Source organism: Oculina patagonica, chromosome 12 (genome assembly GCF_052425735.1).
Source record: "Oculina patagonica isolate OP01 chromosome 12, crgOcupat, whole genome shotgun sequence".
NCBI classification, from domain to species: domain Eukaryota; kingdom Metazoa; phylum Cnidaria; class Anthozoa; order Scleractinia; family Oculinidae; genus Oculina; species Oculina patagonica.
The window spans coordinates 16,548,120-16,564,412 of record NC_135769.1 but is presented as its reverse complement, the minus strand read 5'-3'; the positions used below and the strand labels follow the sequence as shown (position 1 = coordinate 16,564,412).

General features: G+C 36.4%; 1 protein-coding gene across 14 annotated transcripts; it reads right to left on the bottom strand.

Annotated features, from left to right (window-relative positions):
• Positions 1-410: 410 nt before the first annotated feature.
• Positions 411-16,076, bottom strand: LOC144632993 (uncharacterized). Of its 14 annotated transcripts, XM_078491755.1 has the most exons (15): positions 15,945-16,076; positions 12,956-13,378; positions 12,654-12,725; positions 12,349-12,440; positions 8,413-12,260; positions 8,063-8,140; positions 7,540-7,630; positions 7,043-7,176; positions 6,506-6,551; positions 5,821-5,971; positions 5,250-5,446; positions 5,049-5,143; positions 4,678-4,850; positions 3,240-3,307; positions 411-2,409 (listed from the first exon to the last, which is right to left on the bottom strand). In XM_078491755.1, exons 2-5 carry the CDS (start codon positions 13,074-13,076, stop codon positions 12,201-12,203), a joined length of 345 nt encoding a protein of 114 aa, XP_078347881.1. In that variant the 5' UTR covers positions 13,077-13,378; positions 15,945-16,076; the 3' UTR covers positions 411-2,409; positions 3,240-3,307; positions 4,678-4,850; positions 5,049-5,143; positions 5,250-5,446; positions 5,821-5,971; positions 6,506-6,551; positions 7,043-7,176; positions 7,540-7,630; positions 8,063-8,140; positions 8,413-12,200. The 14 variants fall into 14 exon arrangements, 10 of the variants coding, with proteins under 10 accessions (XP_078347881.1, XP_078347880.1, XP_078347883.1 ...); XR_013566977.1 differs by lacking the exon at positions 5,250-5,446 and having other exon boundaries at positions 12,349-12,725; positions 12,956-12,992; positions 13,272-13,378; positions 15,945-16,075; XM_078491754.1 differs by lacking the exon at positions 5,250-5,446 and having other exon boundaries at positions 8,408-12,260.
• Positions 16,077-16,293: the final 217 nt, after the last annotated feature.

The window sequence follows — 16,293 nt, the reverse complement described above, 5'->3', positions numbered from 1 at the left end:
TGGCTAGACTGACGCAGAGTTTCGTCCCAGCCAAAGGTCTCTTCAGAAGCTTTTGGGATGTCTATAAAACGAGGAACACCGCGAAACAACCTGGAACACCAAAATTTTTTAATATAGACAAACAAAATTGACTGTTTTAATTAAATTTAAATAAATTTTATATATTAAAATAAAGTAAAAATAATTATTATGACATGGAGCATGATCAAATCATCATCAGCAAGCATAATCGAACGCATTTAGATCGGGCACCATCTTGGATTCTTACTCGGGAGAGGATTGGGGATAGAAGAAATGTGTCCTAGGAGGGGAAGATAAAAGGAGTGAAGTCAAGGTTGAGGTTGATAAAACAAAAGAAAATTCAAATTACTTCCCTAAAACTCGACTTTTAATATTCCAATATACCTTTGTTTGTGATCAGTGGATCGTAATTCGAAACTAGCCTATTGAGGGGTCATTAATCCTTAGCGAAAGTACGCGACTCCTGGTCATTGTTAGCACCCCCCCCCCCCCCCCCCACTAAACTTTCTAAAAATTGTTCGCTTCTCGTTTCCAGTTTGGTGGTAGTAGACCCCTGTGAGTTCGACTTGTGAGCAAGTCTACCCCCCTCCCCTCAGTCCTTTACTTTTCCACTCCAACTCCGTCCTTCCAAGATGAGAACTTATTACCTTTTATACAATCCAACTAATCGCCAGGGACCGCGGAACATTTTTCCAATGGGAAGGCAGGGGGGGGGGGGGGTGACAAGTGGATTGATGCGGCGAGCTTTAGAGACTCTTTTCTTAGCAAGTCTTTATTTTTTTGTGCCCCTCCCCTCCCCCAGCTTCCCCGGCTTTGCAGTCCCTGATCACAGAAGACAATTCAGACAGCGCTAGTTACAATAGCAGCTTGCATTTATTTTCATTTTATTCACAACTCTTTACTGTTATAGTTTCCGAGCTTCCCAAATAAAGGTTACTGGTACAGTCAACTCTCGCCTTGCAGACACTCGCTATTACGGACAAAATCCAGATCCCCGGCGAAAAAGGTTTGACTGGAAATGACTCCCACTACCACGGGACTCTTGCTATAACGGACAATAAACGATACCCAGAGAGTTGACTGTACTAAGATGTATTGGCTATGTAAACATCCTAGTACAAATCTCAGTGACTAATACCTCAATTGAGAACAACCGCACTTGCATTGAAATTTAACACACTTTCACATATGAAATAAGAAATTGCAAAGCAAGTTAAATTTGTGACCTCTTCAGTTGGTTGCCATTTAAAAGTTGAAAGTGCGATGACTTCATGTAACCACACATGAAAAATACCTTGATAGCAGGTTCCAAAAGTTTTTATTTCTACTTTTAAATTTTATTTATTGTTAAGTTATTATTTTTAACAGCTAAAGATTTAAAATAAATACATAAAGATTAAGAGGAGCGAGTGAACTACATAAGCTTTCAATGAACGCCCTGCACATTGTCATTTGTAAAATATCAAATGTAAATGTGCATGCCAGCATGGGGTCATCAAAATTTTTATGTAATTCTATTGCTCATCTTTATCTTAAAGTATTTATTTGAAACAACTAAAGATTTTATAACAACTAAAGAATTTAAATAAATACATAATTAAGATGTTTCAATGAACGTTAAACCCTGCACATTGTTATTTGTAAAATTTTAAAATGTAAAATGGCATGTGGTCATTGAAATGTTACGTAATTGAATGCTCATCTTCTTTTAAAGTATTTGTTAATAATATTTTGTTTTCAGTGTATAGTTATTACTGTTTATGTTGTCATCTGGAAGCTGGTAACAAGATACACTTTACAAGTATGCTTACATAAAGTCATCCTGCAGATTCAAATCTATTATGGCAACCGACTGAAGAGGTCATGACGAACCTGGTTTTGTTTTGATCATCATTAATGTATTATGTAAATGTGTGTTAAAAGTAAATGCAATTGAGATCGTTCCTAATCAAGATGCTGTTTAGTTATTCTTTTGTTTCGTTTCATTTCAATTCTTCTTACTAATTCCCATACATTTCTTTTAATGTTTGTTTTGAGAATTTGGTGTTTTATCAAGACAGTATCCTCCAGTTGATGATTGTCCTTGTTCTCATCACTTGACTGATGGACAGTGGACTAACAATGTAAGGAGAAATCAGTAGTGGATCGCTTGATCTTCTCAATAGTATTTGTCAGTAGAAAAGACATCTTGTCTGGAATGACAAACACAGCATATCCAACTGACAACATCAATGTCCTTTCATCTTCGATCTTCGCTTCTTGTTATTTGTAGCATTACAGTTTGGATGTAATAACTATAATTGTACTTTTCTGCATTGAGTGTTGGTGAGTAATGCATTGGCCTTCCTCTTAGGACTTTGTTAAACTAGCCCTGTGAAATTATAGAACCTGCAAAGAAAGTCAAAAATACTTAATATTTGCAAGCAAAAGATCCCTAGCTTGAACAATTATTACTGTTAAAATGTACTGACATACAGATATAAAAGAGGCTACCTGAATGGGGTCACTAGGAAAACATGGATTGAGAACAAAGGACTGCAATTTTTTTCATAAATGAACCAATAAAATTAAAATGAGTCAATACAATACTAAAGATTTCTCAAATCTACTCAAGAAATATATAAGGATTATTACTCAAGAATCTCAACAAAAAAATCAGTAATTTAATATTTTATTCTAAGTCATGATCCGCTGAGTGACTGTATAAAGGATGCCACAAGCACCAGACAAAGGTGAAAACTCTGAGTTCCCAATTGAAGAGAGACCCTAATAATTTATCACAAAACCGAAATATTTGAAGAAACTATTAAGAAGGTCTATTATAGTGGGGTCGTTCAGTCTGCGCCAGATTGCCACATTTTTTTTTCTTCCTACACCGCAAATTGCTTTTATTTCTGCAAAATGTGACAAAGATCGTTTGCCTCCATGTGTTCGATCATCTTCGCCAATTTTTCAAAATCAGGGTAGTTTTCTACATGCTTTACCTCTGAAATGACGTCTGTGACCCCAACTTAATTCTTTTTGCATTTCTGACACAAGTAACTCATTATCTGAATGGAAAAAAGATCATCTTTGTCTAGACAGAAAATATAAGCCTCCTCTCTCAACATTGCTCCAAATATTGAAATGAATTTGATTTGGTTATGAGTATTTAAAAGCTTAACTCACATCCAGATAATAAAAAAATATGTATTTTGATCAACATTGTTATGGCTCACCTTTAAAACGTTTTTAATTTCGCTTATAAGCCACCACACAGATAAAAGCCGGGCCCTCTCCCATTTACCTAACAAAAAATTGTAAATTTTCATTTAATGTTGCTATAGCTCATTTCGAAACCTTTATTATTCTGCTTATAAGCCCCGCCCGGAAATAAAAAGCAGCCTCGAACCAGTGGCACATACTGCCAGAGCCTATCCCAGTTTCAATTGCATTTAGCAGCTAGGAATAATTCTACTCCCCCCTGGATGGGATGCAAGTCCATCGTAGGGTACCCCCCCAGCATTATTTCGCTGGTACCTATTTGTACACCTGGGTGGAGAGAGGCACTATGAGAGTAAAGTGTCCCCGGTGGGGGCACTCAAAAAAATTTTATAAGGGGAGGCTCCACCCCAAGCTCTTACCCCTTACCCTTTTATATACCACTTTCACAGAAATTTTACCCCTTTCGTATACCTTTTACTGAAAAAAAGGTACCCCTTTGATATACCTAAAAGACTTGGCATAGACTTAGAACAGGACGTTTTCTTGTCATTTTCATGTTGCGCTTTATAAATTAAAATAATACAGCCATAAAGTGCGTCTGTTTGAAATATTTTAATTTAAGGCCCTTTAAAAAGCCTAAATGACGGATTTACATACCCTTTCATATACCTAAATTTGTGAAATCCCTACCCTTTTATATACCTGAAGCCTGAAAAAGGTACACCTTTCGGGCGGAGCCTCCCCGTATAGGCCACTATATGGAGTATTCCCCCCCCCCCCCCCGGGAAAGTGTCTTGCCCAAGAACACAATACAGTGACCCGGCCAGGGCATGACCTTGTAATGTCCAGAGTCCAGTACGCTAACCATTAGGCCACTGCACCTCCCATACCCACAAAAATTGGCCCTCACATTTATTGCCAATCCAAAACCTGTTAAGAGGTTGTACAAGGCCAGGGCTTATAAGAAGAAAATTATCATTGGTATGCTAGTCAATCACAGGCAATTAAGTTTTTTTTCGTCTGTTCACTCTGATAATTCTCTTGCAACACTGGGTTATGAGAGGCAATTTATTTATCAGCATCTTACCCAAGAACACAACATACAAACATAAGGTACAACATTGGGCTAGTTTTTGTGTCATTTTAAGTTTGTTACATCAATAGCAGAAGAGTGCATCTTACGCTGTTCACTTAATCCTTTTCTCTTGAAAAAGCAGATGAGAAGCAGCTTATTGAAACGAGAGACGTTATAGTTACCATGAGTTTCATTATAAAGTTGGGAGAAGTTAAGATCACAAAAAGATATGAACGTGACACAATCAGTTATTGTGGAATGGGAATAGCAAATGTAAATGAACCTGCTACATACAAAAGTGTAATTATTTTTTATAAAAATGGTGCTCAGCAAACAAGCAGAATAAGTTAAAGCATGTACTGGCAAGTTTATTTTACCTGAATATTTTGTTTCATCATATTCTACTCCTCATTTTGTAAAATGGTTTTGAGTTTCATGACATGCGAAGGCAATAAAGGTCCCTGTTCGGCAGAATGATGGCATATATTTGACTTGCATGCAAAAGGGTTTCAAATAACGTAATCATGTGCATGGCGACCACCCTGTGTGACTGAAAAAAAGAAAAAGAAAAAAAAGGGTTGTAGCCAGTTACTATATATATGGCAATGTTTATATGTTTGACTGGCAGAACACTTGGACCCATTGGCCATGGGGCCCTAATAAATTATTATAAGCTATATATTAAGTTAAGAACATCTAAAGGTCATTTAACTTACAATACTATTAAAATATATTTCTTTTTACTTACCCAGAAGAATACTGGGTCTGGTGTATAATCTTTCTCCTCATTCTTGAAATACTTGGCTCACGCAAATCCTTACATCCAGTACTCCATCCTGGAAGCTAGAACAAAGAAAACACGGCCTGATTGACCATCAATAACATAATTATCCAGATGTTTTGCTGTATTATTCTTGAAGACACTTGACCTCAATTTTACAACTTTTACCTGAAGAAAATAATCCTCCTTCCAAAGATACCAGTCCTGCTTTTGGGTAGACTTGAAAAACGTAGGCTGACGATTTTCAAGTTTATCTCAATTTGTATGAAAGTGCCATTTACAATGCTCGAAAATCATCCTAGATTTTAATATGGCCATGATTTTGCCAATAAAAGACTTTTGCTCTGCCAATTTGAAGTCAAGAGCTGTTAATTAACGAAAATAAATACAATTAACAACAACCTTTATTGTACTCTTGCACTTACACTAAAAAAAAAATTGTGACGTAGCCCCTTTAATGATGCTTTGAAGAACACATACATGTGAATGGAAAATATGTGCAGAAAAAGTTTTTGAGTTTTTGAGACTAAACACACACATTTAAAAAAGGGGAAGGCCAATGACACCATGCAGCCCTGAAGGTGAGGAGTCCACTAGACACCTTGATCTAACAGGTCAAGATCTATAGGAAATGAAACCCCTGGTTTTGATCAATGCAGTTTTATTTCATCATGTGTTCACTAATCCCTTTACCCAATACTGTACAAATTAAAAACTGCCAAAATTTTTTTTTTGTTACCTTTCTGCCCTTAATTACAGCTCAAAAGCATGTCCAAGCAATCTGTATCACGACAGTACTAAAATGTTTGCCCACTAGTGCTTCTCCTTTTACATAGGGCAGGAATAGGAGGATCAATGCATGCTAGATGGATTTACACTTCTTTTCAAGTCTGAAAAGTAATCAAATATGTACTAAAGCTTATTGTAGCTCTGTGATAATTAGCAACCAGTGCCTTTGCTGACGGTGACTGTTTCAGGTGATTAATAAACTTCATTCATTTCTGCTGTTTTAAAATTCATAAAACGAAATAATTAACACAAGCTTATGTTAGGTCTTAAAAGGTCTCTTCATGCACACATGTGGACAACACGCAGGGGGTCATGTTACAGTGACAAAATCATGTGTTCTTCACACTGAAGGGGCATGAAGCAGGGGATGTAATGGGGACCGACATGTAGTCAAGGGGCAAAAATTCAAACATCCACACATGCAAGAAAATGTATCGAAGACATGTTGTCTTCTCTTCTTTTGAAGTGCAATTCACACTGATGATTTAAGCTCACTGCTGTAAACAGACACAAATTAAAAGAGGCCATGTTAAGGGTTTCAGGATTATGGAATATTGTGGGTTTTCAGAGAAGAGATTGCTTACTAAATGTAAAAAATTGAAGATTATTAATTTTGTGTTTCATTATAAAATTACCTAAGGACTTGTGTATAAGCTGCACCCCCAATTTTCAAGGTTGACTCTGAAAAAAAATTAAGAATGCTAAGTTAAAGTAGTTGGTTGCTATGCACAATAAGATATAATCTTATGCTGTGCATTTACTCTACTAGCTTCTATTCACTCAAATTCCAAATTTCTTCAGAAAGAGATGCTCTTTTGACAAGATGTTGTCTTTATTACAAAAGACCACGGATTATTATGTATGTTACACAAATGTAAGTACAGATTATTATCAGTCATCACTTTTAGGGTTATTATTTCTAATTGGGATATGAATTATTTCCAAAATTTACCTAGAGGATTATGGATAGACCCCCTAACAGGGCCACACAAAGCCAGAAGTTTCATTCCAGGAAATTAAGAAGAAGAAAGGGTTTTGATCAATTCAGTCTTGTTTAAAATATGCATCATGTGTTCACTAATCCCTCACCTAATACTGTAAAAAATTAAGCCCGCTGACCCTTCTGCTCAAAAACGAATATGAAACAGAAAACTGCCAAAATTTCAGGTTACCTTTCCGCTATTACAGCTCGAAAGCATTGTCCAAGCAATCTGCATCTCAACAGTACTAGAATATTGTTTGTCAACTCCTTCTTTGTGGGACAGGAATAGGAACATGCTTGATTGATTTACACTTCTTCTCTAGCCTGAAAAGTAATCAAAGATATACTTTAGTTTATTGTAGCTCTGTGATAATTAGCAACCAGTGTCTTTGTTGAAGGTGACTGTTTCAGGTGATTTAAATTAGACTGCAGTCATCGCTACTGTTTCAAAATTCATGAAACAAAATAACACAAGCTTTAGTCTTAAGGCAAGGTCAGGAAACTACTGGGCACATTTACCAGCTGGATGAAAAAACACATTAGAAGGGTGACTAAATCAATTTGGTGTTATTTTCAAGAAAAGTAGGTTATCAAACTGTACATGCATGTTTACACTTCAAAAAGCATATTTAATACTGCAAATTAAAGAGCCAGTGTGCAATGTGGTTACAATAATTGTATACTTACTTTTTCATTGTTGCCATTTTGATACAACAAACCTTCCTCATTTTTAGGGTCTTGTCTTCTTTTGAGGTGCAATTTACAATGATGATTCAAGCTGTAAACAGACACAAGAGAGGCCCTGTTAGGATTTAAGTATTATGAAATATGACTTTTTAATTTTCACAAACATGTTTCGACGGTATATCCGTCATCGTCAGTGTGACGGTTATGAAAGTTTACAGTAATTTAAAACGTGCCTGTTACAAATCATACGTTACATTGCGTTGAAAAGCAATACGCTAGATAAATTTTGAAGTTAACGGAATTAAAAAGCTGCATGCGCGCGCGCTTCTTTTTAATTCCGTTAACTTCGAAATTTATCTAGCGTATTGCTTTTCAATGCAATGTAACGTATGATTTGTAACAGCACGTTTTAAATCACTGTAAATTATGAAATATAATTTTACGGATTTTCAGAGAAGAGATTGTTTGCTAAATTTAAAAATTGCAGATAATTGATTTGTGTTCCATTTTAAAATTTAATTACCATAAAAGGACTTGTGTATGAGCTGCACTTGTACATACATGTACATGTAAGCCGCACCCACAACTCTCAAGGTTGATTCTGAAAAAAATAAGAATGCTAAATTTAGGTAAAGTAGTTAATTGCTTTTCACAATAAGATTTAATCTTATTCTGTGTGTTTACTACATTAATTATAATTAACTCTCAAAATACCTTTTGAAACTTCTTTTCACTCAAATTCCCAATTAACTTCTTCAAATAAAAAATTGCTCTTTTGGCAAGATGTTGTCTTTATAACAAAAGTCTACGGGGCCTCACAAAAGTCACAAATTTTATCCCAGAAAATTAAATTTCAGTGTAGCCATACCTTACCTTTTACACATAATTATATATCCAGAAATAGCACCAGTCAGACGGATAGATTGCCATCCAGGTGATCCAGGCAAAAACAAACCTGAAAAATATTAAGAAGACAAAGAACACAGCAAGGAGAAGAGAGTTATATAAAAAACAGACAGTTTGAATACATAGAGGATGTACACGATACATGGTTGCGAGGAGATATGAAATTTCTAAAGATTTCAACTCAAATCAATCGGTTCGAATCGAATTAACAACGTTTTTAACCCTCCTTTTTGCCAAGTTGACCTCCGGTATGTCAGGTAGAGATCAAGGCAGACAAATCGTCTCGAATCGATCGGTTCGAATCAAACTTACATCGTTTAACCCTCATTTTTGCCAAGTTGACTTCCGGTATGTCGGGTAGAGATCAAGGCAGACAAATCGTCTCGAATCGATCGGTTCGAATCAAACTTACATCGTTTAACCCTCATTTTTGCCAAGTTGACTTCCAGTATGTCGGGTAGAGATCAAGGCAGACAAATCGTCTCGAATTGATCGGTTCGAATTGAATTAACAACAATTTTTAATCCCTCCTTTTTGCCAAGTTGAATTCCGGTATGTCGGGTAGAGATCAAGGCAGACAAATCGAATCGAATTGATCAGTTTGAATCGAATTAACAACAATTTTAACCCTCCTTTTTGCCAAGTTGAATTCCGGTATGTCCAGTAGAGATCAAAGCAGACAAATCGAATCGATCGGTTCGAATCGAATAAACAACAATTTTAACCATCCTTTTTGCCAAGTTGAATTCCGGTATGTCCAGTAGAGATCAAAGCAGACAAATCGTCTCGACTCGATCGGTTCGAATCAAACTTACAGCGTTTAACCCTCATTTTTGCCAAGTTGACTTCCAGTATGTCGGGTAGAGATCAAGGCAGACAAATCGAATCGAATTGATCGGTTTGAATCGAATTAACAACAATTTTAACCCTCCTTTTAGCCAAGTTGAATTCAGGTATGTCGGGTAGAGATCAAGGCAGACAAATCGAATCGAATTGATTGGTTCGAATCGAATAAACAACAATTTAAACCCTCCTTTTTGCCAAGTTGAATTCCGTTATGTCCAGTAGAGTCTCGAATCGTATGTCTCGAATCGATCGGTTCGAATCGAACTTACAGCGTTTAACCCTCATTTTTGCCAAGTTGACTTCCAGTATGTCGGGTAGAGATCAAGGCAGACAAATCGAATCGAATTGATAGGTTCGAATCGAATTAACAACGTTTTTAACCCCCATTTTTTCTAAGTTGACTTCCGGTATGTCCAGTAGAGATCAAGGCAGACAAATCAAATCGAACTGATCGGTTTGAATCGAATTAACAACAATTTTAACCCTCCTTTTTGCCAAGTTGAATTCCAGTATGTCGGGTAAAGATCAAGGCAGACAAATCTTCTCGAATCGATCGGTTCGAATCGAACTTACAGCGTTTAACCCTCATTTTTGCCAAGTTGACTTCCGGTATGTCGGGTAGAGGTCAATGCAGACAAATTGTCTCGAATCGAGTGGTTTGAATCGAATTAACAACGTTTTTAACCCCCATTTTTTCCAATAGAGATCAAGGCAGACAAATCGAATCGAATTGATCGGTTCGAATCGAATTAACATTTTTAACCCTCATTTTTGCCAAGTTGACTTTAGGTGATGCAGGTCATGACTGTGCAAGTCGGTCGAAATCGATTCAATCAAATCGATTCTGTTTGATGGAATGTTTTAAGAACGAGGAAGGTTTCTATTTTCATTTTGTGCTAGCCCTTGAGTTCCAGTAATGTGGATCTTGTTGTGCGAATCGTGTTGAATCGACAAGTACTCTTGACAAAAGAAGGAGGAAGGTCTAACCTTTCATTTTGTGCTAGCCCTTAACTTATAAGATAAGATAAGATAAGATAAGATAAGGTAAGATAAGGACTTTAATAGTAATCTCCCTATAGGGCTTTTCAGACTTTCAGTAATGTGTATCAATGCCGTGACTGGATCAACAAGTAATCTAAAGAAGTTAATACAGTTTGGGTGTAATTAAAAAGTGGCTTCTTATGGCTATGAAAAGGAGCAAAAAAAGAATGTATGGAGCCAGCTGGCCATGGTATTTGCTTCTAAAGTTGTTTATTACTGTGAGAAGAAAGTTAAATGAACATGTCATAATCAGTGTCAATGCATGGCGATTGCATAAAAGTTGTTAAATATTGCGAGAAGTACATCACTGGTGAGCGCATCACAATTGCTTAAAGTGGTTTACAAGGACACCAGGAAAACATGCATGGCATTTGGATATAGATCTCATCGTTATTAAGTAAAAACATCAAAGCAGTAAAAAAAGGATGCACGTAAAATTATATAACACTTCTTCATTTAGGAAATATTTTAACCTAGAAATTAAATTTCCTAATTTTTTAACAATTCAATTTTAGCCTTATAACTAAAATTACATGTGATATTCACATGTATGCATTGCAGACCTATTTCTTATCATTACTTTTTAATAGCGCTTGACAAGTTATTTACCATTAAAAGTTACACATCTATATATACAACTTAATTGTATATAGTAAAAATAGAAGATCAATAAAAGGATTAAAAAGAATAAAAAGACTAACTAATTTACCTAAGTTAATTGTAAAAATACACTAAATTATAAAAAAATATCTTTTTGAGTTGAGCGGAGAAGTAGGCTAACAAAAAATAAAAAAGACATAACTACCAGTATCTGCAAGCAAATGGCTAATTGGTTAAAGAGTTGTTTAATTAATATCCTGTGAAAAAACAGGGTCGTACCTAGGATTTTTTGTCTGTGGGGGCAAACACCACACACCTTAATTTATAGTCTTCTTACATTTGTTAGTTAGTTTTTTTGGTTTCCCTGGCAGGGGCATGCGTTCAACTCAAGAGAGGCACCCAAGATAAGGTTAGCAAACATAAACTGAGTTACAAGAGTGATTATATCGTCATACAAATTTTAAACGACCGTGCGCTCAGCATAAAGCGTGCGTCCAACATCACTTGAAACTATCAGTGTTAAACAATCCCAATCCAACAGCGCACGAAGCAGCTAATTAGCCAACCTACCACAATCCCTATTACATAGAACGGCTTTCGCTTGCACGTTCACAGGACAACCATGGGACCACACGCCACCACAAGATTAGGATGCGTTGTCCTACCGTTGAACGCAAAAATTGTTTACAGCTTAGCGGTATCGGCTTAATGAATTTTTTTTTTATCGTGCGCTGTCTTTGCGGCTAAATGTCATTGTTGACGTTGCTGTGACACAATTAATTGCTTTCTAATGTCTTCTCGCATGAGATCGAGGCCATCCTGCCACATACCGACATACACAGAACGACACATAGAACGACTTTCGCTTGCGCGTTCACGGGACAACCACGGGACCACAGGCCACCACAAAATTAGGAAGCGTTCTCCTACCCTCGAATGCAAAAATAGCATCCACTTTAAGTTATCATGTACAAAAGCCCAATACCGGTAGCTAAAAAGCAGGCACTTAAAATTGTCATGTAAAAATGGCCAAGAATAAAATGGCATATATTGTACTTTAAATTAACATATACTGGATAGTAAAAATAGCATGTACTTAAAATTGCCACATAAAAATACCCAAAAATGAAAAAGCATGTACCAAAAATTATCATATTCCGAATAGTAAAAAATATGAACATAAAATTATCATATAAACCAAATATTAAAAAAGCATTTGAAATTATCACATACCAAATAGTAATCATAATAAACATAATTATGCATTTTTACTTACAAGAAATGTCCTTATTATTCTTGAGAGCCAAATGTGTCTCGTTGAAACACATCTAAAACAATCCCAGGAGAATTAAGGCAAAAGCAAAGCAATATCAATCAAAAGTTTGAATCATAATAAACATATGCATTTTTACTCACCAGAAATGTCTTTTTAATTCTTGAGAGCCAAATTTGTCTCGTTAAAACGCATGTAAACAGAAAAAAAAGTGGATCCACTGCAAGTGGATGCACTGAGAAAATGGTAACATGGAGAACAGGAATAATCAAAATAGCCAACACAATTATTGTACTAACAGTTATTCTCAAATGACAGTTTTAAATCAAGTGTCCAGATGATCATACAAGCTTTTGTTTCTTACCATTTTTTTTAAAAAAAGGATGATAAGCTGCCTTATACTTACATATCATGATCATAATTGAATTCAATTTTACCTGTCACTCACCTGCTAAATACATGAGCTGTTCCAAGGTTTGAAAAAGGCTTAAACAACCATAACATCCTTCGTGGTCTGGTCCTAAATTAATCATGTACAAATACCCAAAATCTAAAAAGCATTGGCACTTAAAATTATCATGTACAAACACCCAATAGTATCATATAAAAATAGCCAGTTGATAGAAAATAATATGCACTTGGAGTATTAAATAATGAGTATGTAAAAACATCCCAGGAGAATTTGGCAATTAAGCAAAGCAAAATCAAACAAAAGTTTTAATCATAATAAACATATGCATTTTTACTTACCAGAACTGCCTTTCTTATTCTTGAGAACCAAATGTGTCTTGTTGAAACGCATGTAAACAGAAAAGAAAAAGTGGATCCACTCCAAGTGGATCCACTCATGCCACAGAGAAAATGGTAACATAGAGAACAGGAATAATCAAAATAGCCAACAGGTGTACTACAGTTATTCTCAAATGACAGTTTTAAATCAAGTGTCCAGATGATCATACAGTCAAGCTTTTGTTTCTTACCATTATTTTAAAAAAATGGATGATTAGCTGTCTTATATACTTACATATCATGATCATAATTGAATTCAATTTTACCTGTCACTCACCTGCTAAATATATGAGCTGTTCCAAGCTTTGAAAAAGGCTTAAACGACGATAATATCCTTCGTGGTCTGGTGTGAATCAGGTGCAAGAAACCTCTCTTTTTCATTCACTAAGGAGATGGAATTGCAAACAGTTAACGGTCAAACAGGGTTGGAAATTAGCGCTCGCCCACTCACCCACTCGAGTCTGAAAACTGTCGGGCGGGTACAAATCACTGATCACTTGCCCGGTTTGGCGAGCACGATTTTCAATATAATATTATTAAAAAATAAGCGGAACTTTTACTTTCCACTCTAAAATAATCTACACTGTCCATAAGCCGATAGCTTACCAACATTTTAAAATCTCCATCAAAGCTATTTGCTTGCAACTACTTCAACTTTTGATGGAAGTGTGCTCGCGTTTTTATTGTGGAGTAAGGTCTACTTTTGGCAACTTTTCATTAAAGAAATAGGCTTCAGTTGCTGTCTGTATCGTGATCGACCACTACGGGGGCACGGTGGGTATCAAACGTACTAAAAAAATTAAGTTGTACATTTTATTATTCGTGGGGGGAGGGGCCTAAATTTTCCTTTCTTCAACTTTTTTGCTTGTTTAAAAGCGAAGGTAGGAGAATAGCAGTTATGTTGGGCAAAATTTGGAACACTCTCAAGGGACTTTTTTAATTTCTCAAGGGATTACTTTCCGCTGTGGGTGATCACTTGCGATCTCGTGGAAAAAACGTGACTTGTCACATTTACAAACGTTATATAACAATTTTAAAAGTGACATGTCAGCTTTCTTATCTCAACGCACGTGTGTCTGAAAGGCGATCTATAAAAAGCTTCGCACAAACAATGGATTGCATAACTAACGCTAAAACACGAATAAATAATCACTAGCACTTACATTACAAACGATACTAAAAAATATCTCGCTCTTTTCAAAGATATTGAAGTTCAAACAAAATGCAAGAGGTGGGGGTTTCTTTAAGCTTAGGAGCGGTTAAAAATTAGGCCAAATTTGCTCGCTACAAGCGCCATTCTATTTCGTCATCAGCCTAGGTCGTTAGGGACGTGACCTCGCATTGACAGCAATGTTGCATGAATCGGCTTTACAACATGCGATCGTATTTACGCAGTTCGAGTGGAATTTCAGTCAAAGACAGCAAAATTCTTTCGTATTTCATCTTCAAATAATATAAATATTCGAAAGCATTCACTGTATATATGGATTTTGTTTAATCCTTCTTAAGCCCACGAAGAAGCTGTCTTGATATCCGACCCTCGCAGAGACCAGACAAAATGCAGCTTCAGTGTATGGATTTGTTTACGCCACAATTATATGCGCAATGTTTTCTCCGACAGTAGTCGGAAATATCTGTATTTTTTTCGCGCTTTTTCGTGGAGCAATCGTGACGATACGGCCTTGAACACATTGAACAGTGGTCTACCTATACCAATTCAAATATGGCGTCGCAAAAACAAAGCATCGAACGCATATTTTGCTGTTTCATTTGCTAATTTCGCTGCCGTAATCAACTGCCTTAAAAGGTCCTTGCAATTTTAAAGTATAGAATTGTCAGATCTCGGTGAAATTTGCACTGTTTATTTGTGTAATGTTGAGGAATATGTGTATAAATACCCGGCGCGGACGAGCCATTTTTGACAAAATTATATGGCTGCATTTCCTCCGCGAAGATAGGAAATTGTGATACTAAACTACAAAGCAACTGTAATGATACGTTCAAAGAACAATGCACAGGATAAACTTTCGACTCATACTTCATGCAAAAAGTTGGTATCTCGAAGAGACTTTGATTTAATGGAGGAGACTGGGTGAGTGCAATTTGAAGGTCACTCGCCCAGATGGCGAGTGCTCCAAGCGCAACAGTTTTCCGCATTTGTTCTGTTTAATTTGTCGGGCCTCTCGGGATTTGCGTTGCTGTGTCTCGTCTGTCACATTTCCTCACACAGAACATTGACAATTACTGGTACAGGCAAGGCAAAGTAGGGAAAGGAAATTGCATGCATGTACAATAAATATACTCATTCCCGCCCAAGGATCTCAAATATTCTCGACTCCTCAAAGTTAAGAAATGAAACACTATTTCTGTTTTAAAAATAACTGCTTGTCTGTAATCAAGTGTACTGTCAGTTAAAAGCCCAAAATAATTGTACACAAAAATTTAATTGGACTCAAACGATGTTTCTCTACTCCAAGTATCAGTTACAAATCAGTTAAAAATTTCCTAACTTTTTCCTGACGAACATAAACTTCCCCTGACCAAATAAATATAAAAAAGTTCATCATCTTTAGTTACAGTTGTTTCTCTGGCCTTTAGCAAATATTGTAAAACTTAAAATTCGAATTCGAAATTTCTTCCGTCAACTTCGTAAGATGGTATAAACCCGAACTGGATTTCATTATTAACTTATGCATGTGCCACGAGGTAAACTAAACGAGCTTTGCACGTTAAAATAGCAAAGAAGTAAATAAAATTGGAACTCCCGCAGATATAAAAACGACTCGACTCAACGATGGAAACCTAGAAAGTCAAAATTGAATGACGCTAACCTCGCTTCGTTCGCGCTCGACATTTTGCAGGTCATGAAAATCAACTGGAGGTATTAAACCGCTTAAAGCGAAAGGATAACGAACAGAAAACAACACAACAAAACAATTTGAAAACTTACTTGCAAATAGAGATGAACAGAAGGCAGAAGCGTTCCAGAACACGACCAGTATTTTAGCTGCTTGTCCTCGTGCTCGCTTCAACACAGCACAAGTGTCAAACATCTGACGTAAATGACGTAATGCGCAGAAAAACAAATTTGCCGCGCTCAGAAGGCGCGCTGGGGACGCTGGGTACATTTTCGTACCCAGTTCTATTCGACCAAAAATCCGGAAAATTCCACTGGCGAATGGAACAGAACTTTTCGACTTTTCTGGATGACTGCACGGAATGCAAAACAAAATTTCCATATAGTAGTCCGTCTAATATGGAAAATTTTACGGTGCATTAAAATAATGCACTATGGCGGG

Excerpts from the sequence above, each read along its gene's own strand:
- LOC144632993 (XM_078491754.1), bottom strand. The coding sequence starts at position 13,076 with ATGTTACCATTTTCTCTGTGGCATGAGTGGATCCACTTGGAGTGGATC. Across the intron at positions 12,441-12,653 it reads ACAGCTCATGTATTTAGCAG|TGCATCCACTTGCAGTGGAT; the intron begins GTGAGTGACAGG and ends CCATTTTCTCAG. Across the intron at positions 12,261-12,348 it reads GAATTAAAAAGACATTTCTG|ATGTGTTTCAACGAGACACA; the intron begins GTGAGTAAAAAT and ends GGATTGTTTTAG.